We start from the raw sequence: 13,698 nt of genomic DNA on the forward strand, positions 1-13,698 counted from the left end.
TCACTTACACTATGTGTAGCTCTCAGTCACCTCCCTCTGACAACAGTGTCCCCTCATTCCTCTCCCTGACACAGAGGACCTTGATGATGTAAGCCCTTCTTCATTTCTGCTAGCCTCAGCAAATCACTTCATCCTCTGTTTCCCATGATACCCTGTGAGAGCTAACCCTTGTTAGTGCTGTGGCTTGTAGGCCTGTATCACCCACTAGGTTCTGCATATCATAGAATGGGAGAGTTGGGTCTCTGGAGTGTACGGGTGATGCTCAAAGTCAGTCTGCACAGCAGGGACACTGACCAGTCTGCTACCAGTCACTGCTCTCAGCCTTTAGTTCCTGGGCCTTTGAGAGAGTGTGTGTGTGGGGGGGTTCATTCTTGGGGTATATGCAGATAACAGAGGTAACAGCTGCTTAGAGAAGTGTTTTCATCTTTTAGCAGCTGACACATTTCCATTGGTATGTATCAGCCCTGTTTACAGTTCAGAAAAATGTCTCTTGTGATAGGTTATCCCACTCACTTTATAGATATCTGGAATTTTCCAGCAGTTGGGTTTGCATTACTGGTTCATGATCCAGTATACAGTTCCCTGTTAACCGTGAGGTGAAGGACTTGTTACTTAGGATGTAAACAGGAGTAACTATAGCCTTTCCCCAGGCCAATGTTTCTTTTGAACTTATATTCTACCACAGACTGGTTCAGAGCTCATAGACTTGACCTCAAGGACCACTTTTCTAAATCGAAGCTTGCCTTCTGTACTTCAAAGTCAAATGCATTGTTGATGTCTACATATGTAGATGCCCTTTTGTCTCAGTGGATCCTGAATGTTTTGCAGACAGCTCAACTGGCATTCATATTATTACATACAAATTCAGTTTCTCTCTAACCTCTATTGTTAGATTGATGTGGTACATTTTGTCTCCCAAAGCATTGGATTCCTAGGGGATTTTGGGAACCAGAACTCTGCATACTTCTAAAACTGAAGGAAAGTAAAGCTGGTAGGTGGCTGGCTCTTCTTGGAGTTATCCAGCAAAAAGTATCTACCCGATTCCTGTAAGGAAGCCCACTGTCCTCTCTGAAGCTCCACTTTTCCAGAGTGTCTGACTCAAGAAGAAAGATTAGGTGCTGGTAATTTCTGCTTGACAAGACATGAGCTGTACATGACTAGAGAGGACACTGGTCCAGATACCTAATTTGGACCTGTCTGCTGCTTAACTCAGTTTTGCAACTGTTGCAGGCTTCCTGTATGAGGAACTCCTCTGCTCTTCTCAAGGCTCTGGGAGCAGAGAAGAAATGCCATTGCTCCAGCTTATGTGGTTTTTAACCTTTGATTCTTTTCTCTTTTCCCTTTGTTCTCTCATCTTCATTATCTGTTGGATCTGTGTGTTTGTGTCTTTTCATACAACCACGCGTCCCCCGGTCTCTCCTGTGCTTCTCATTTGACATGTTGCAGCCATCCCCTGCCCCGGATCCCCCCATATTCTCCTTGCCTCTTGTAGGCCTGGTGGTCATATCAGCTCTGCTCTGGTGCTGGTGGGCTGAGACAGCGTCCTAACCCAGGTACTGGTATGGCTTCCTCTTCCCCTCAGCTTCTTACTCCCATGACACAATAGGCGATGCTCAGGTCTGAGGTGTAGCCCTGGCTTTTTCTGACTTTGGTGCAAAACATACAAGCCTTCTTGAGCATGTCATGATGTATGTAATGCTCAGGTGGTTGGGGTGCTTACCAGAGGCACAGTCTGAGTTTCTGTCCTCGGCACATCTCTGTTGCTATAGAAAAAAAGCTACCAAGCTACTTCTGATGAGCTGATGTTTGCCTGCAAGGCAGGCCTGAGCTTTGTCTTTGTTTAAACCCCAGAGACAAGCTTTTGCCAATGTTCCCACCCAGAAGAAATTACTCCCTGTGCTTACAGGTAAGAGGGGGTCCAAAGAGCTGTGATCCTTCTGATCCTCTCAGGAACACTTGGATGACAGCACCCTCAGCTGGTCCTTCCACCGTGGTAGAAGTAGAACTGAATCCCTGCCATAGTATGTATTCCCACCTTAAAAGGTCTCTAGCTTAGAATTTCTGCTTACCAGAAAAACGACAACAAAATCCCAGGAAATTATGTACAGTTGTGTTCATTCTTTTGGTGGATCAGATTCCATTATAAGTGGCTTCTCAAGCCAGGCTTCTGGAGAGGATGTGATGTTGGTGGAAAGTTCCTAATGAGTAGAAATGCAGATGTTCTCAGGAATCAAGACTGATGTGGTCTGGGCACCTCTCCATTGGCCTAGCTCATGTCATCTGGTCTGTAGACAGAATTTCCAGTTTAGGATGAAGATTGTTTGATGGTCTAAGGTAGGAACCTGTGGTTCCACCTGCTCCTGGAACCTGTAAGTTCTATTCTGACTTCCTTGTCAGACTCTGCTACTTCTCTCTCTCCTCTTCCTCTTTAAATAAATACAGCTGGCTTAATGCAAAGTTCCAGAGTGACAGCTTTCGTGGGTGACAACCCTCACCATTTCCATATATATGTATAACATTTATTTGGTGAGCTTCTGTGTGAAGGTCAGACAACAACTTTCGGAGTCTTTTGGTTTTTCTTCTGCCCTGTCTGAACCAGTGATGGAACTCTGGGACTTTACCTATTGAACCAACTTGCCTCCCCTCCTGGTTTCTTTTCCTCCCTCTTTAATCTTCTCGCAGTCCACTGCCTCCAGTCTTTCTCTTAGGCTGTTCAGTTACTTCCCATGACAGCCTTTAGCTCCTTTCGTGTGACGGGGACCTCTCCTTACACCTGTTCTTCCACGCATACTTCCAGAAGTCTCTGAAGTCCCTGTGGAATGAGACAAGGGATTCAGCCACAGCCTTTTGCCAGGCTCCACCATGCGCCATCAGAGTGCAGGGAAGGCACTGTGGTTAAGGGTTCTCTTGGGAGCCATTTGTGCCCTGAGCTCTGGCCAAATCCCCAGTGTACAGCTTCTGCCCAGATCTCAGCGACAAGTGACAGGAGCTCGACTGGGTCTGCTTCCTCCCGTTAGCTTTGTTCCAGGGTTCCATGGTTTAGATTTCCATTTCTTCAAATTGAATAAAGAATGATTCTGCCCCGCCCTTCCCATAGTAAAGCGCCGTGTTGCCTGTCAGAGAGATGGCTCCGAGGCAGGAGTGCTTGCCTAAGTTCTTCCCCTCGGTGGAAAAAGAGAACCTGCTTCTACAAGTTGTCCTCTGACCTCCATGTGCGCAATCTGCCCCCAAAAAATAATATTTTTAAAAGTTACAAAATAGATCAAATTCAGTTTTTAAGATCATAGGAATAACAAAAAGAGCATGCACTTATGTACTGTGTGCTGCGTGCCAGGCTCGTCTCTAGTCACAGTGCATATATGGACTAACTTAATCCCTACAGCAGTCCTCTGAGGAAGTGCTTACTGTGTCATTTTACAGATGATAAAACTAGTGTAGACAGGCGAATCCAACCAGGAATTGTGGATATGAATGTAAGGAATTGATATTAATATATACCTGCAATCCTATCCCCTCAGTTAGAGAGGCAGGAAGATAGGACTTTGGACCAGCCTGGGCTACATAGTAAGGACCCTGTCTCACAAAAACACAAAACCAAATCCTCTTTCTGTTTCTCAGCCCTCTCATTGCTCCCTCCCTTACTCTCCCACCCCATTCTGCTTTGTGATTTTTTTTTTCAACAGGGTCTCTTGTAGCCCATACTGGCCTCAAATTATTTGTAGGGGAGAATGACCTTAAACTCGGATCCTCCTGCCACCCCCTCTGGATTACTGGGATTATATGTGTGCACCACCACACTGAGTTTTAGGGGTGCTGGGGACCAAGTCCAGGGCTTCATACATGCTAGGCAAGTGTTCTGCCAACTGAGCTACACCCCCAGCCCTTACCCTCATCTCTTCTCACTCTGAGCACCTCTCGCTGGCTGGCCCCAGGTATACCACAGATTGTACTGGTGTCCTGTTCTGCTTAGGCAACCTTCACCCTCACTAGCTCTCCTGGTAACTGATATTAATTTATTTGTCTTGTTTCTAAAGCTCTGTTGTATACTGTGCACACTAAGTATCCTCTCTGCATTCTGTGTTAACACTGATTGTTTAGAGTTCAGAGGCCAAACTTTCCATTCTTCTCTATTAGCCACAGTTCATTACTGTAACCTAGGAATTTTTGTCGGTTTGTTTGTTTACCTTGACCCCGTGTCCTCACAACAGTCCCCTTTCCTCCTAGCTTCATCCTCAGGGGTGTCAAAACCACTGCCTTTGTGTTCAGCCACACTGCATGGATGGACCCAGGCTTAGGAACTTGTCTGGCCAAGCTCTCTTTATTCAGCAGTTTGGTCCCTTAAGAATTGACCATGCAACACAGTGCACTGTTACCCTATTTGTCTGCCTGCCTGTTGTCCGCAAGGACTTCAAGGAGATCTTGTCCGACACTTTGCTTAAATCCAAATATGATTTCGTCAATCTGTCAGTTTGGTGACACTCCCAGAGGCCTGTGATTTCTAGAAGGCCCAGGAGCTCTTTGGGACTCCCAGCTCAACCCAGCGTTGTCTGTATGCACACGAATATCAGGCCACCCACTAGATCCCTTAACAGTGGCTGCATCATCTCCAACAGCAGCAAAAGTGGCTAACTCTCCCCCACAGCCGTCAGCTATCTAGCTCAGCTAGGGGTGGCATCTGGCGGACAGCATCTCATGTGGCCCAAACTAGTCTCAAACTGGCCGTGCAGCTAAGCGCTGGGATTGTGTGTGCTACCACAGCTGGAGTAAACATTTTTCTAGATCGTCCAGTTGTCTTGAGAGGGCCTGACAGACCAGGCAATAGCATTTGTATATCCTCCTGGTTCTGCTCCAAGTTTCTTTTATGGATTTTTCTATGCATCGACTTCCAACATTAAGTTTTTTATTTCACATATTCTGTTCTTAGTAACTATTCCTACAAATTTGAGAGATTATCTTTGCTCTTTGTAATTAGCTTAAATTTTTCTTTAGATCAGTTATTCTCTAAACAAATATGTTGTTGTCTTTAATGGGCTGTACTCCATTTTTTCTTCAAGCTATCTTTCTTTCCCCTTATGCCATAACTTCTGATCCAAAATCCAAATTCTATCCCTTAAGCGAAACAGTAAAAAGAGAAGTAAAGATAGGAACATTTTCTCCTATTTTCATGTCCAAGAAGACTCCTGTTTCCTGAACATTTTCTTATGGTGCCATTTGCTACCCATGAATCCTCAGGGTTTACAGCAGTTGGAGTGTTTAGAGGCCTTAGCACCCTCTGACTGCATGCTGCCTAGTGACTGGATGTGGAGAGCTGGGGTGACGACTGGGCTGGCTCTTGACACTTGCCTCCCAGGACCAGCAGCAGGTTCCCTGAATTTCCTAGGAATAACACCATCTGACATAAAATCTCTGCTGCCAGTGAATTCCCTACTTACTTCATTCTACAGTGCATTTTGGTCACCTCCATGTCCCCGCCCCTCTTCCTCTTAACTCAGATCTCATGAAATGTGCCTGCCTTCTCCACAGGCGGGACTACCCCACTTCTCCCACATGCACACGGATTCTCATCCCACGGGGACAGATCAAGCACAAATTCGGGAGTGACCTAAGTGGTACAAACAGTATCACTACAAACCTAGTGGTGTCACAGTCTCCATGGTTACCCAGGAAGTGAGAGAGGCTGAGCTATAATGTCCCTGAGGTGTGCCCTCTGGCTTAAGGACAGGTTCAGGAGGCTGGGAGCTCACTCTTTCTCTTTGGTCCCCACAGAACATGTTTGGGATGTGGAAGCCTGTGGTATTCTTGGCTATCGCAGCAGTGGCTCTGTATGTGTTACCCAACATGCGACCGCAAAGTACAGAATACTGCTACATGAAGTGATGGAGACCTGGGCCAGACCAGAGGGCAGACTCCCAGCGGCTACCACCCTCACCTTCGGGCAGAACACACTGTGCCAGAGCCCCCACCCACCCACGTGTCCCATCTCCTTTGCCTCAGCCACTCAGACTGGAAAGGCTTATGGGAGTTGCTGGCTCCCAACCTCCTGCCTTGTGTAAGAACCTGGGTTCCTTGTAATTAAATGTCAACCTAATTACATGAGACATTGTGTGGCTTTTTTTTTTCATTAAATGTTTCACATAGCACTGAAGAGAGCAATTACCTTTCAGCCAAGTATTCCCACCTAAGAGTCTGCCTTTTAAATACAATTTTTCAGAAATGAGGTTGGCTCTCTCTGCTACCAGCTGAATCACAGAGAGATTGAGTTGTACCTATTTGACCCTATCTCAAGGAACTCTTAAAAACACAGAGAACTGGAGTGAACTGGGTACCCTTGTGTATGGGACGGGGACAATGAACAAACAAAAGACTTCTTCGTTTCTGTGCCCTAAGATCTTCATGGGAGCCTTTGTGGTTTAGCCTTCTGACTTAAGGGACTCAATTTTGGAGATAGTTTAATTAGTCAAGAGCCTAACAAGGCAGCAAACAAGACACTCGGACGCTTGGACTTAAGAGAATTTCATGAAGCAATTATGTCTGGAAGACGGGAGAACCAAGGAACTCAGGTCCTAACAACAGTGAAAAGTTGTTACCACCCTAGGCTGGAGTAGGAAGAAGGGATTTAGCCTTCAGATCACAGGGCATGAACTCAAATCAGAACCCACAGAAGAACATTTGCCGACTTGTTCCCTGGCTCACTTTGCTAGCGTTCTTATGCAGCCCAGGACCAACTACCCAAGCATTGTGCCACCCAAAATGGGATGGACCCTCACACATCAATCATCAGTCAAGACAGTCCCCGACATACATCCTAGAAATCCTCCCTCAGTTGAGACTCACTCAGATAACTTTAGGCTATGTCAAGTTGACAGCTGAAGCCAGCCAAGATCCCAAGCAAGTCTGATATCCTGAGGTCAATTCTCTGAACCCACACTGGAATGAAAACCAATTGCTGAAAGTTGTCCTCTGACTTCCAGACGTGCACCGTGGCGTGCATTCTTTACTCAGCTGACGCACGAATGATACTCAGCTGGAGCCCTGAGAAGGGACCCTGACAGGAGTGCTGTACCAGACCTATGATGATGAGGGAAGTTTTGTACCCTTTCCTCCTCCCAGCAGCTGTGTCTCAGTGGCATCTCATTGGCGAACCAGAGAGTAGGCATTCCTACGTGATGTAGTCTTTCAAGATCAGCCTCCCGGGAGCTTAATGCTGGGGCAGCATTGAGAATGCATCTGACAGGAGAGCGCAGCATAGCTGCGACAATCTGTGCAGCCCTCTACTTAGTTTCACTCCTGTGAAGTCCTCCATTTAAGATTGGTTGTTCCACATGCAAGACCCCCAGCTGTTTCCTTAAACCACGTGAGCAGAATGGCTTTTATGACCTCGAAACCCCTCTTTCTGCCTCTGTTGGGTATCAAACTTTCTTTGGGGAGTCGCAACACACACATCTGCCCACAACCAATAGGGACCGCCTGGCAGACCTGAATACAGATGCCACCAAAGTCAAATTTGGTGAACCAACGAGTTTAACTGGAGTCACTCCCAGGAGTATGGGTGAAGGGTTACTTACAGGAGCAGAAGTGACTCTGCATCACCAGAGCCTACACCAGCACAGGTGACAGCTCACAACGCAGGGAATCTGCAGCAGCACAGCACAGCCTGCGGGCTTGGAGTCTTCCCAGGTGTCTCAGTGGTCCACACCTCTTCCAGGTAGCTCAGCTTGTCTGTCTTCTTGGAAGCTCCACTCCTTTGAGAGTCTTCTTTGTGGCTTGTCTTTATTTTATTCTATATGTGGGCCACATATCCGCAACAGTAGATGGAAGCTCAGAGACACGCACGACCACCAGCAACATTTGGAGTTAGAAGATTCTGGGAGGCAGACCATCCAGCCAAGAGACCTGAACCAAAAGCCTAGATAGTGACAGAATATGACCCACCTTTGCCCACAAACAATTGTTCCCTTTAGGGTACCTGACCCTTTCCCCATTTTAGACCCTTGCCCTAGGGCTGGAGAGATGGCTCAGCAATTAAGAGTACTTCCTTATCTTTCACAGGACCAGAGTTTGGTTTCCAGCACCCACACTGGGCAATTTACAACTGCCTGTAACTTTAATCCAGGGGACCCAATTCTTTCAGCTTCCATAGGCACTTACACACACACACACACACACACACACACACACCCCTTTCCTCTCTTCATTTGGCTTGGACTTAAGTCTTCAGGTCTTGTTGACCCTGAGTTCCCAGCGCACACAAAACAGCTTTTTGTTAAATGTGAAACATTCACCGGACTTAGCTTAAAAAGACAGAGAGAAGCTGATTATTAAGTCTAGAGAAAGTGTGTCTTCAATACCACAATCAGGCAGGCACCGCAGTCTGGGTACAGTTAGACGGAGGAACCCTAGCTACTGCCCTCCACAGCGTAGCTGCCTGCTTTCTACCCACTGCCTGCAGGCCAGGCCCCCTGCAGGCCAGGCCCCCTGCAGGCTAGTGCAGGGGACAGCTGCTGTGGGTCAGGGTAGGTCTAAAGAGCACCATTGGTTCCGGCAGGCTAAGTATTGGGATGGAGAGGAAAGGTGAGGACACACGGCTGTAAGGAAGGGCTCCCCTCCTCAGAGGAATCCAGTGTCTTAGCAGTGGAAGAGATCTTTCAGTCCCCTAGTAAGTACCAGGTACCATACTCATCATCATCCTGTGTTTTGTTTTGTTGTTTTGCTTCTTGAGGATTTACATTCTTTGAGGATACCATTAATCCCATTTTACAGAGGGGGAAGTAGAGGCTCAAAGGAGTTATATAACCCACTGAAGTTATGTAACCTGCAGAGCTAGAAGTGGAGAGACTGGAGTTCGGCCCTGTTTCTCTCTACCATCCTGCCCGACATCCAGACAAGGCCATAGTATCACTGACTGTCAGAGTCCCTACACTGGAGGCCTAGCGTCATCACAGGTGACCGCGGGAACGTCCCTGGTTCCAAAACGCAAAATCTTCAAACGTGGCACACTTGACTCACTGCAGGGGCTTCGACCCAAGTTATAAATGACCACTGTCGGTGACCGGTCAGCGGTGTCCCCTGATGGGAGAGGCAGGCCCAGGTGATGAGCCAGGCACTGAGATAGGTCAAAAGATAGTCAGGGGGCTATAAACAGCCCGTGTCCCGAGCCAGCACTTCTCAAACACACTCAGCTGATGAAACCACCTGTAAAGCCCCTCTTGGGACCTCTGCCTGGCTTGTGGGAAGAACATACTAGCTCTTCTCAGGGTGGGGGCCCCCCTTGGCAGGCCCCAGAACAGCATTGCGCACGGTTTGTTCTGCCTGCATGGCTGAGGCTGGGGATCTGGGCTCATGGGCTATATTGAGGGCTGAGTCACCAGCCTGCTCCTCCTGGGTAGGCTGACTGTGACAGGCTACCGAGCCTGAGTCAGGCCCCGATTTATCCTGGAGAGCAAGAGGCTCAGGTTTCAGGCAGGAGGGTGATGGGAACCGTCCATTGGCGCTGTGTGCGCTGCCCCCGTGTGGGGCCTGCACGCGGATCCCCCTCCCCCCAGTGAGATAATACATGCAAGGGAAACCATCCTATCCTTTGGAGGTCTTGCCTCCCTCTGAACTGTCCCACCCCAACAGAGTCCCTGGCCTGACTAGCAACCCCCACAACACTCCCCCACACATGAGACTGAGAGCCATGAGGAACTGTAAGGGGTCAGTTCTAGGTACTCCAGCTGACCTCCTTTCTCCCGCTCCAGTAGCTCAGAGAGTACTCAATTTTTTTTCAGCTCTATATTTTGGTTTCTTCAGCAAAGACAACACTACGGAGCCTGGTGCTCCTGGGTCCTTGGGTTGGCTGTCTGAAGTCTGCCTTTACACACACACACACACACACACACACACACACACACACACACACACACAGAGAGAGAGAGAGAGAGAGAGAGAGAGAGAGAGAGAGAGAGAGAGAGAGAGATATTTCCTTGTGAGACCCAGATGCTAGCCTCCAGAGCTAGGCATCGCTCCATGGGAGAGCTCAGTCTTTCAAACAGACCGTGCTGATGCCTGCTGGGGTTTGGACTGTGGGATGGAGGTAGTTTGGGGAGAATGACAGTTTGGGAGACAAGGAGGGGGTTGCCAACAGGAGAGTGGAATTCCTGAGCACCTCGTCACAGGCAGCCAACAGAACATGAGCTGCAAGGGCCCAAGCTATTTATACCTCTCCTGTCATTCTCAGGGCCCCAGAGGCACCCCTGCCACACTCACCATGCACTGCAGGTTCCTTTCCTGTTTCTGGCCCCTTTTCTACTCCTCCTTGCTCCCTGCCTAAGGACCAGGCCTTGTCATTAGATGAGAAGAAAAAGAAATGATTGATGGAAATGTCATCATAAGCACCACCTCCCTCTAAGCCCCTACACTGCTTTTTAAGTCCATAATGGGCATGGTTTTCACTCTGCCCTTGAGGAAACAGTCCCAAAGATGTTCACTATCCTCTTCCTTTTCACTATGACTGGGAGGAGAGGAGCAAGGTAAAAATGATTTACCTATCAGGTCAAAGAACCATCCCAAGCCTCAGCTACCACATGGACTGAGTTAGGGACTGTCTGCCTTCAATGCTAAACTTACTTCGATTTGAAGGATGGGAAAGCTAAGGACACACACCCTGGAAGAGGTCAGGACTTCTGACCGCTCCTTCATATATAGATGCATTTTGTAGCTCTTTCCCTTGTCTGTGACAGGCTGCTGTGCCTGCCTTCAGTTTCTCTGTTGTCAACATCCTCCATGCCTCTATATATGCTCAGCCCAATCCTGCCTAGGCTCCCTTCATGCCCACTTGCCCCTGGCGCTGCCCACTTGCCCCTGTCACATTTCCCTTGGTTCCTCTGCCAGGGCTCTTCCTGCGATTTGGCACACTCCTGCTTTTCCTGGGAGGACCTGCCCGATGGCCTGTGTGGGCATACTGCCCAGGGGGCTCCCTGGTACGACGACCTGGGCAGTCTTTCCCTCCCCTCACCAACTTGGTTGAGTCAGACTGGGGTGGTGGGGTGGCACACGAAGTGACTCACTGGGTACCTTTTTCCTGAGCTCAGCTTCATTCTGAGCCAATAAGTCTAAATGGACCAGTGACGGGGGCCCTGAGTCAGGATCAGGAGCCTTGGTCTTTCTCCCAGGGCCCTGGGTTTGTGCTCCAAACAAGGGGTTTCTGTTTGCAAAGTAGCAAAATAAGGGAATCCCTTTGAACTCAGTCTCCTCCCGCCAAGTTGTCCTGGTCAGTGTCCCTGCTTCCTCTGGGGTTGTCTACACACACACACACACACACACACACACACACTTACTTCCTTTCTGAGTTCACAGGTGGACAATACACCAGGCTAGAAGCCAGGACTCCTAGGCTGTGTCAACAGCCTTGTCACCAACTCTAGAAAATTCTGTCAACACCAGATGAGTGTGTTAAGCCCTAACCACTGCCTCAGTTTCCCCATTCATTTCTTTAATTCAGTCTGGGTGTGGAAAGAGTGTACTTCACCCCTAAATGACTGAGACTAAATTTGGGGTGCAGAGTGTGCATGGGGAAGCGCGGGGCAAGAGCCCCCACCCCATCCCGCTCCTGCGGGCTGCGTGGAGGAGGGGCGGGCGGAGGCGGGGCCGTGGGGCTCAGCGCGGCCCCCACCCGCGGGCCGGGCGGCATTCCTGGGAGGCCGGCGCTCTGACGTGGACCCCGGGGCCGCGGGCGCTGCGGGGGGAGGTCGGCAGCCCGGGGGCTTCTTAAACCCCCTGCCCGGGCCTGGCCTGCATTTCCAGAGCACCGCTCCGCCCCGGAGGGAGATAGAGCCCCAGCCGGACAGCCCAGCAGCTCAGCCCAGGAGGCCCGTGAGCCCCGCCAGCCAGAGCGCAAGAGAAGTTTCCGAGAGCGCAGTGTCCCGCTCCGACAGCGCCCCGACAGCACCCGCAGTCCCGAGTCCCCGGCCCCCTACAGTGCCAGCATGATGAACAACAGCAACTACTCGGACGCCTCCGGTCTCGGCCTGGCCGACGAGGCGGACGAGATGCCGTCGACCGAGAAGGACCTAGCGGAGGACGCGCCATGGAAGAAGATCCAGCAAAACACCTTCACGCGGTGGTGCAACGAGCACCTGAAGTGTGTGGGCAAGCGCCTGAACGACCTGCAGCGCGACCTCAGCGACGGGCTGCGCCTCATCGCGCTGCTCGAAGTGCTCAGCCAGAAACGCATGTACCGCAAGTTCCACCCGCGCCCCAACTTCCGCCAGATGAAGCTGGAAAATGTGTCTGTGGCCCTGGAGTTCCTGGAGCGCGAACATATCAAGCTCGTGTCCATCGGTCAGTGCGGGCAACAGGGCACGGTCACAGCGGGGGTTGGGACAGGGGACACAGGTGTGGGTCCCTGGAGCCGGAAGAGAGCGATTCCAGAGAGAGGACCCTGGCTGGGTTTCTCCCTCACTAGCGCAGGCTGCAGCCCTGACACCCCTCTAGCGACAGTTGGCACCCCTGGGAAGTCCAACCTTTCCGAAGTTAACCGAACCTCTCAGTTTCAGCCTCCCTAGGCGCATTCCTACCAACCTGCTTAGTGTCCCCTTCTTTTCCTTCCATCGGGCAACCCTTGCGCATGCTTGAGAGGACAGGACTGGTGCCCATTGTGAATTCCTGGGGGCGTCTCCCCCCCACCCCCGTGAAAGCAAATGGCTTCCTGTTCCCTTCGCTGCTAGGCAAAGCAGACTTAGGACAGTTCCCAACCGCCTCTGGGTCCTCAGTGCCCTGAGGCCGGGAGACTAGTGGCCCGAAGCTCCAGTGAGGCAGTTAGCAGGCATGTGCTCCCCATCTGGGATCTGGCCGGGCTAGGGCAAACGGAGCCCAGCCTCAGAAACCTAAAAAGGCGTTGAGCGACGGGCCGGGAGCTTTAACTCCTGATAGCCCTGGTCTCTTCAGTCGCCTAGGAGGGGGGACTCCTGACGGTCCATGCCCTGTTCCAACCCACCCCCTGGCCTGGGATTGGCTGCAGCTAAGGGTCAAGCTGCCCTAGAGGGAGGGGAACGGAAGAGAGGAAGTCATTGAGTGTAACCAGATTTGGAAGGTGTGTCAGTTCGAGTGGGGGTGGGGAGACACGCTAGTCCTGCGAGTCCCGAAGCCCAGGGTGATGGGCTTTGGGTGGTATAAAAGGCTGCCCCATCCCCTCACAGCCCTGCCCCGCCAGGACTAAGGTGTCCAGTTTGCACCTTGGGTGAACTCTTAGAGCCCTACTGGGATATACTGGAAGGACCCTCTGAGAGGATGCACCCTAGGCCCTAGAAGGGGAACTGTATATGGTGCCAGGTGCTGTCCGCCACTACAAGATACTCCCAGAGACGTCACTACTTAACTAGATGTCTGTCCACTCGCTAGTGGGCCTTAGGGCCACCTCCAGGCCTCCTGAATTAGCAGCTGAGATCAGTGTGGGGCCCTTTGCCCTGTCCAGGCTTCTGCCGGGGCCTTACCTCTTCTAGCCCCAGCACTACCCCCCACACACCCCACCCTCCTGCTCTGGCCTGGAAATAGCCCTGTCTCCGTGACACAGCAGATGTCTCTGAGCTTTCCAGAAGGACAAGCCTGAGGACAAGGGGTGGGGGAGGGGGCCCTGGTGTGTGTGGGGGGAGCTAAGAATTAGGAGAGTGTTGGATGAGTGTGAAGGTGGCGGGGTGGGCTCAAGACAAGCCAGTCGTAGGG

The 13,698-nt window shown here is 50.7% G+C and overlaps 2 protein-coding genes and 1 long non-coding RNA gene across 19 annotated transcripts in view; 2 read left to right on the top strand and 1 right to left on the bottom strand.

Moving 5' to 3' along the window:
* Ccdc136 (coiled-coil domain containing 136) overlaps positions 1–6,096 on the top strand; it is a 30,820-nt gene extending 24,724 nt beyond the window's left edge. For 6 of the 15 annotated variants that reach the window (XM_075953791.1, XM_075953798.1, XM_075953799.1 and 3 more), the window contains one exon: positions 922–1,050. In XM_075953791.1, coding sequence (XP_075809906.1) covers positions 922–1,050 — 129 coding nt within the window. Of the gene's footprint in view, positions 1–921; positions 1,051–1,446; positions 1,554–5,766 lie in introns of those variants that run through there. The other 9 variants (XM_075953793.1, XM_075953805.1, XM_075953806.1 and 6 more) reach the window with 2 other exon arrangements.
* Positions 1,547–12,820, bottom strand: LOC142838399 (uncharacterized). The gene is made up of 3 exons (XR_012908552.1): positions 12,559–12,820; positions 7,566–7,893; positions 1,547–2,812 (listed from the first exon to the last, which is right to left on the bottom strand). It is a non-coding gene; the product is annotated as an uncharacterized LOC142838399 (long non-coding RNA).
* Positions 11,672–13,698, top strand: part of Flnc (filamin C) — a 28,029-nt gene continuing 26,002 nt past the window's right edge. For 2 of the 3 annotated variants that reach the window (XM_075953790.1, XM_075953789.1), the window contains exon 1: positions 11,672–12,318. In XM_075953790.1, the coding sequence (XP_075809905.1) occupies positions 11,964–12,318 (355 nt within the window). In that variant the 5' untranslated portion in view covers positions 11,672–11,963. The remainder of the gene's footprint in view (positions 12,319–13,698) is intronic. The other variant, XM_075953788.1, reaches the window with a different exon arrangement.

This window comes from Microtus pennsylvanicus, chromosome 19 (genome assembly GCF_037038515.1).
Source record: "Microtus pennsylvanicus isolate mMicPen1 chromosome 19, mMicPen1.hap1, whole genome shotgun sequence".
NCBI lineage: Eukaryota > Metazoa > Chordata > Mammalia > Rodentia > Cricetidae > Microtus > Microtus pennsylvanicus.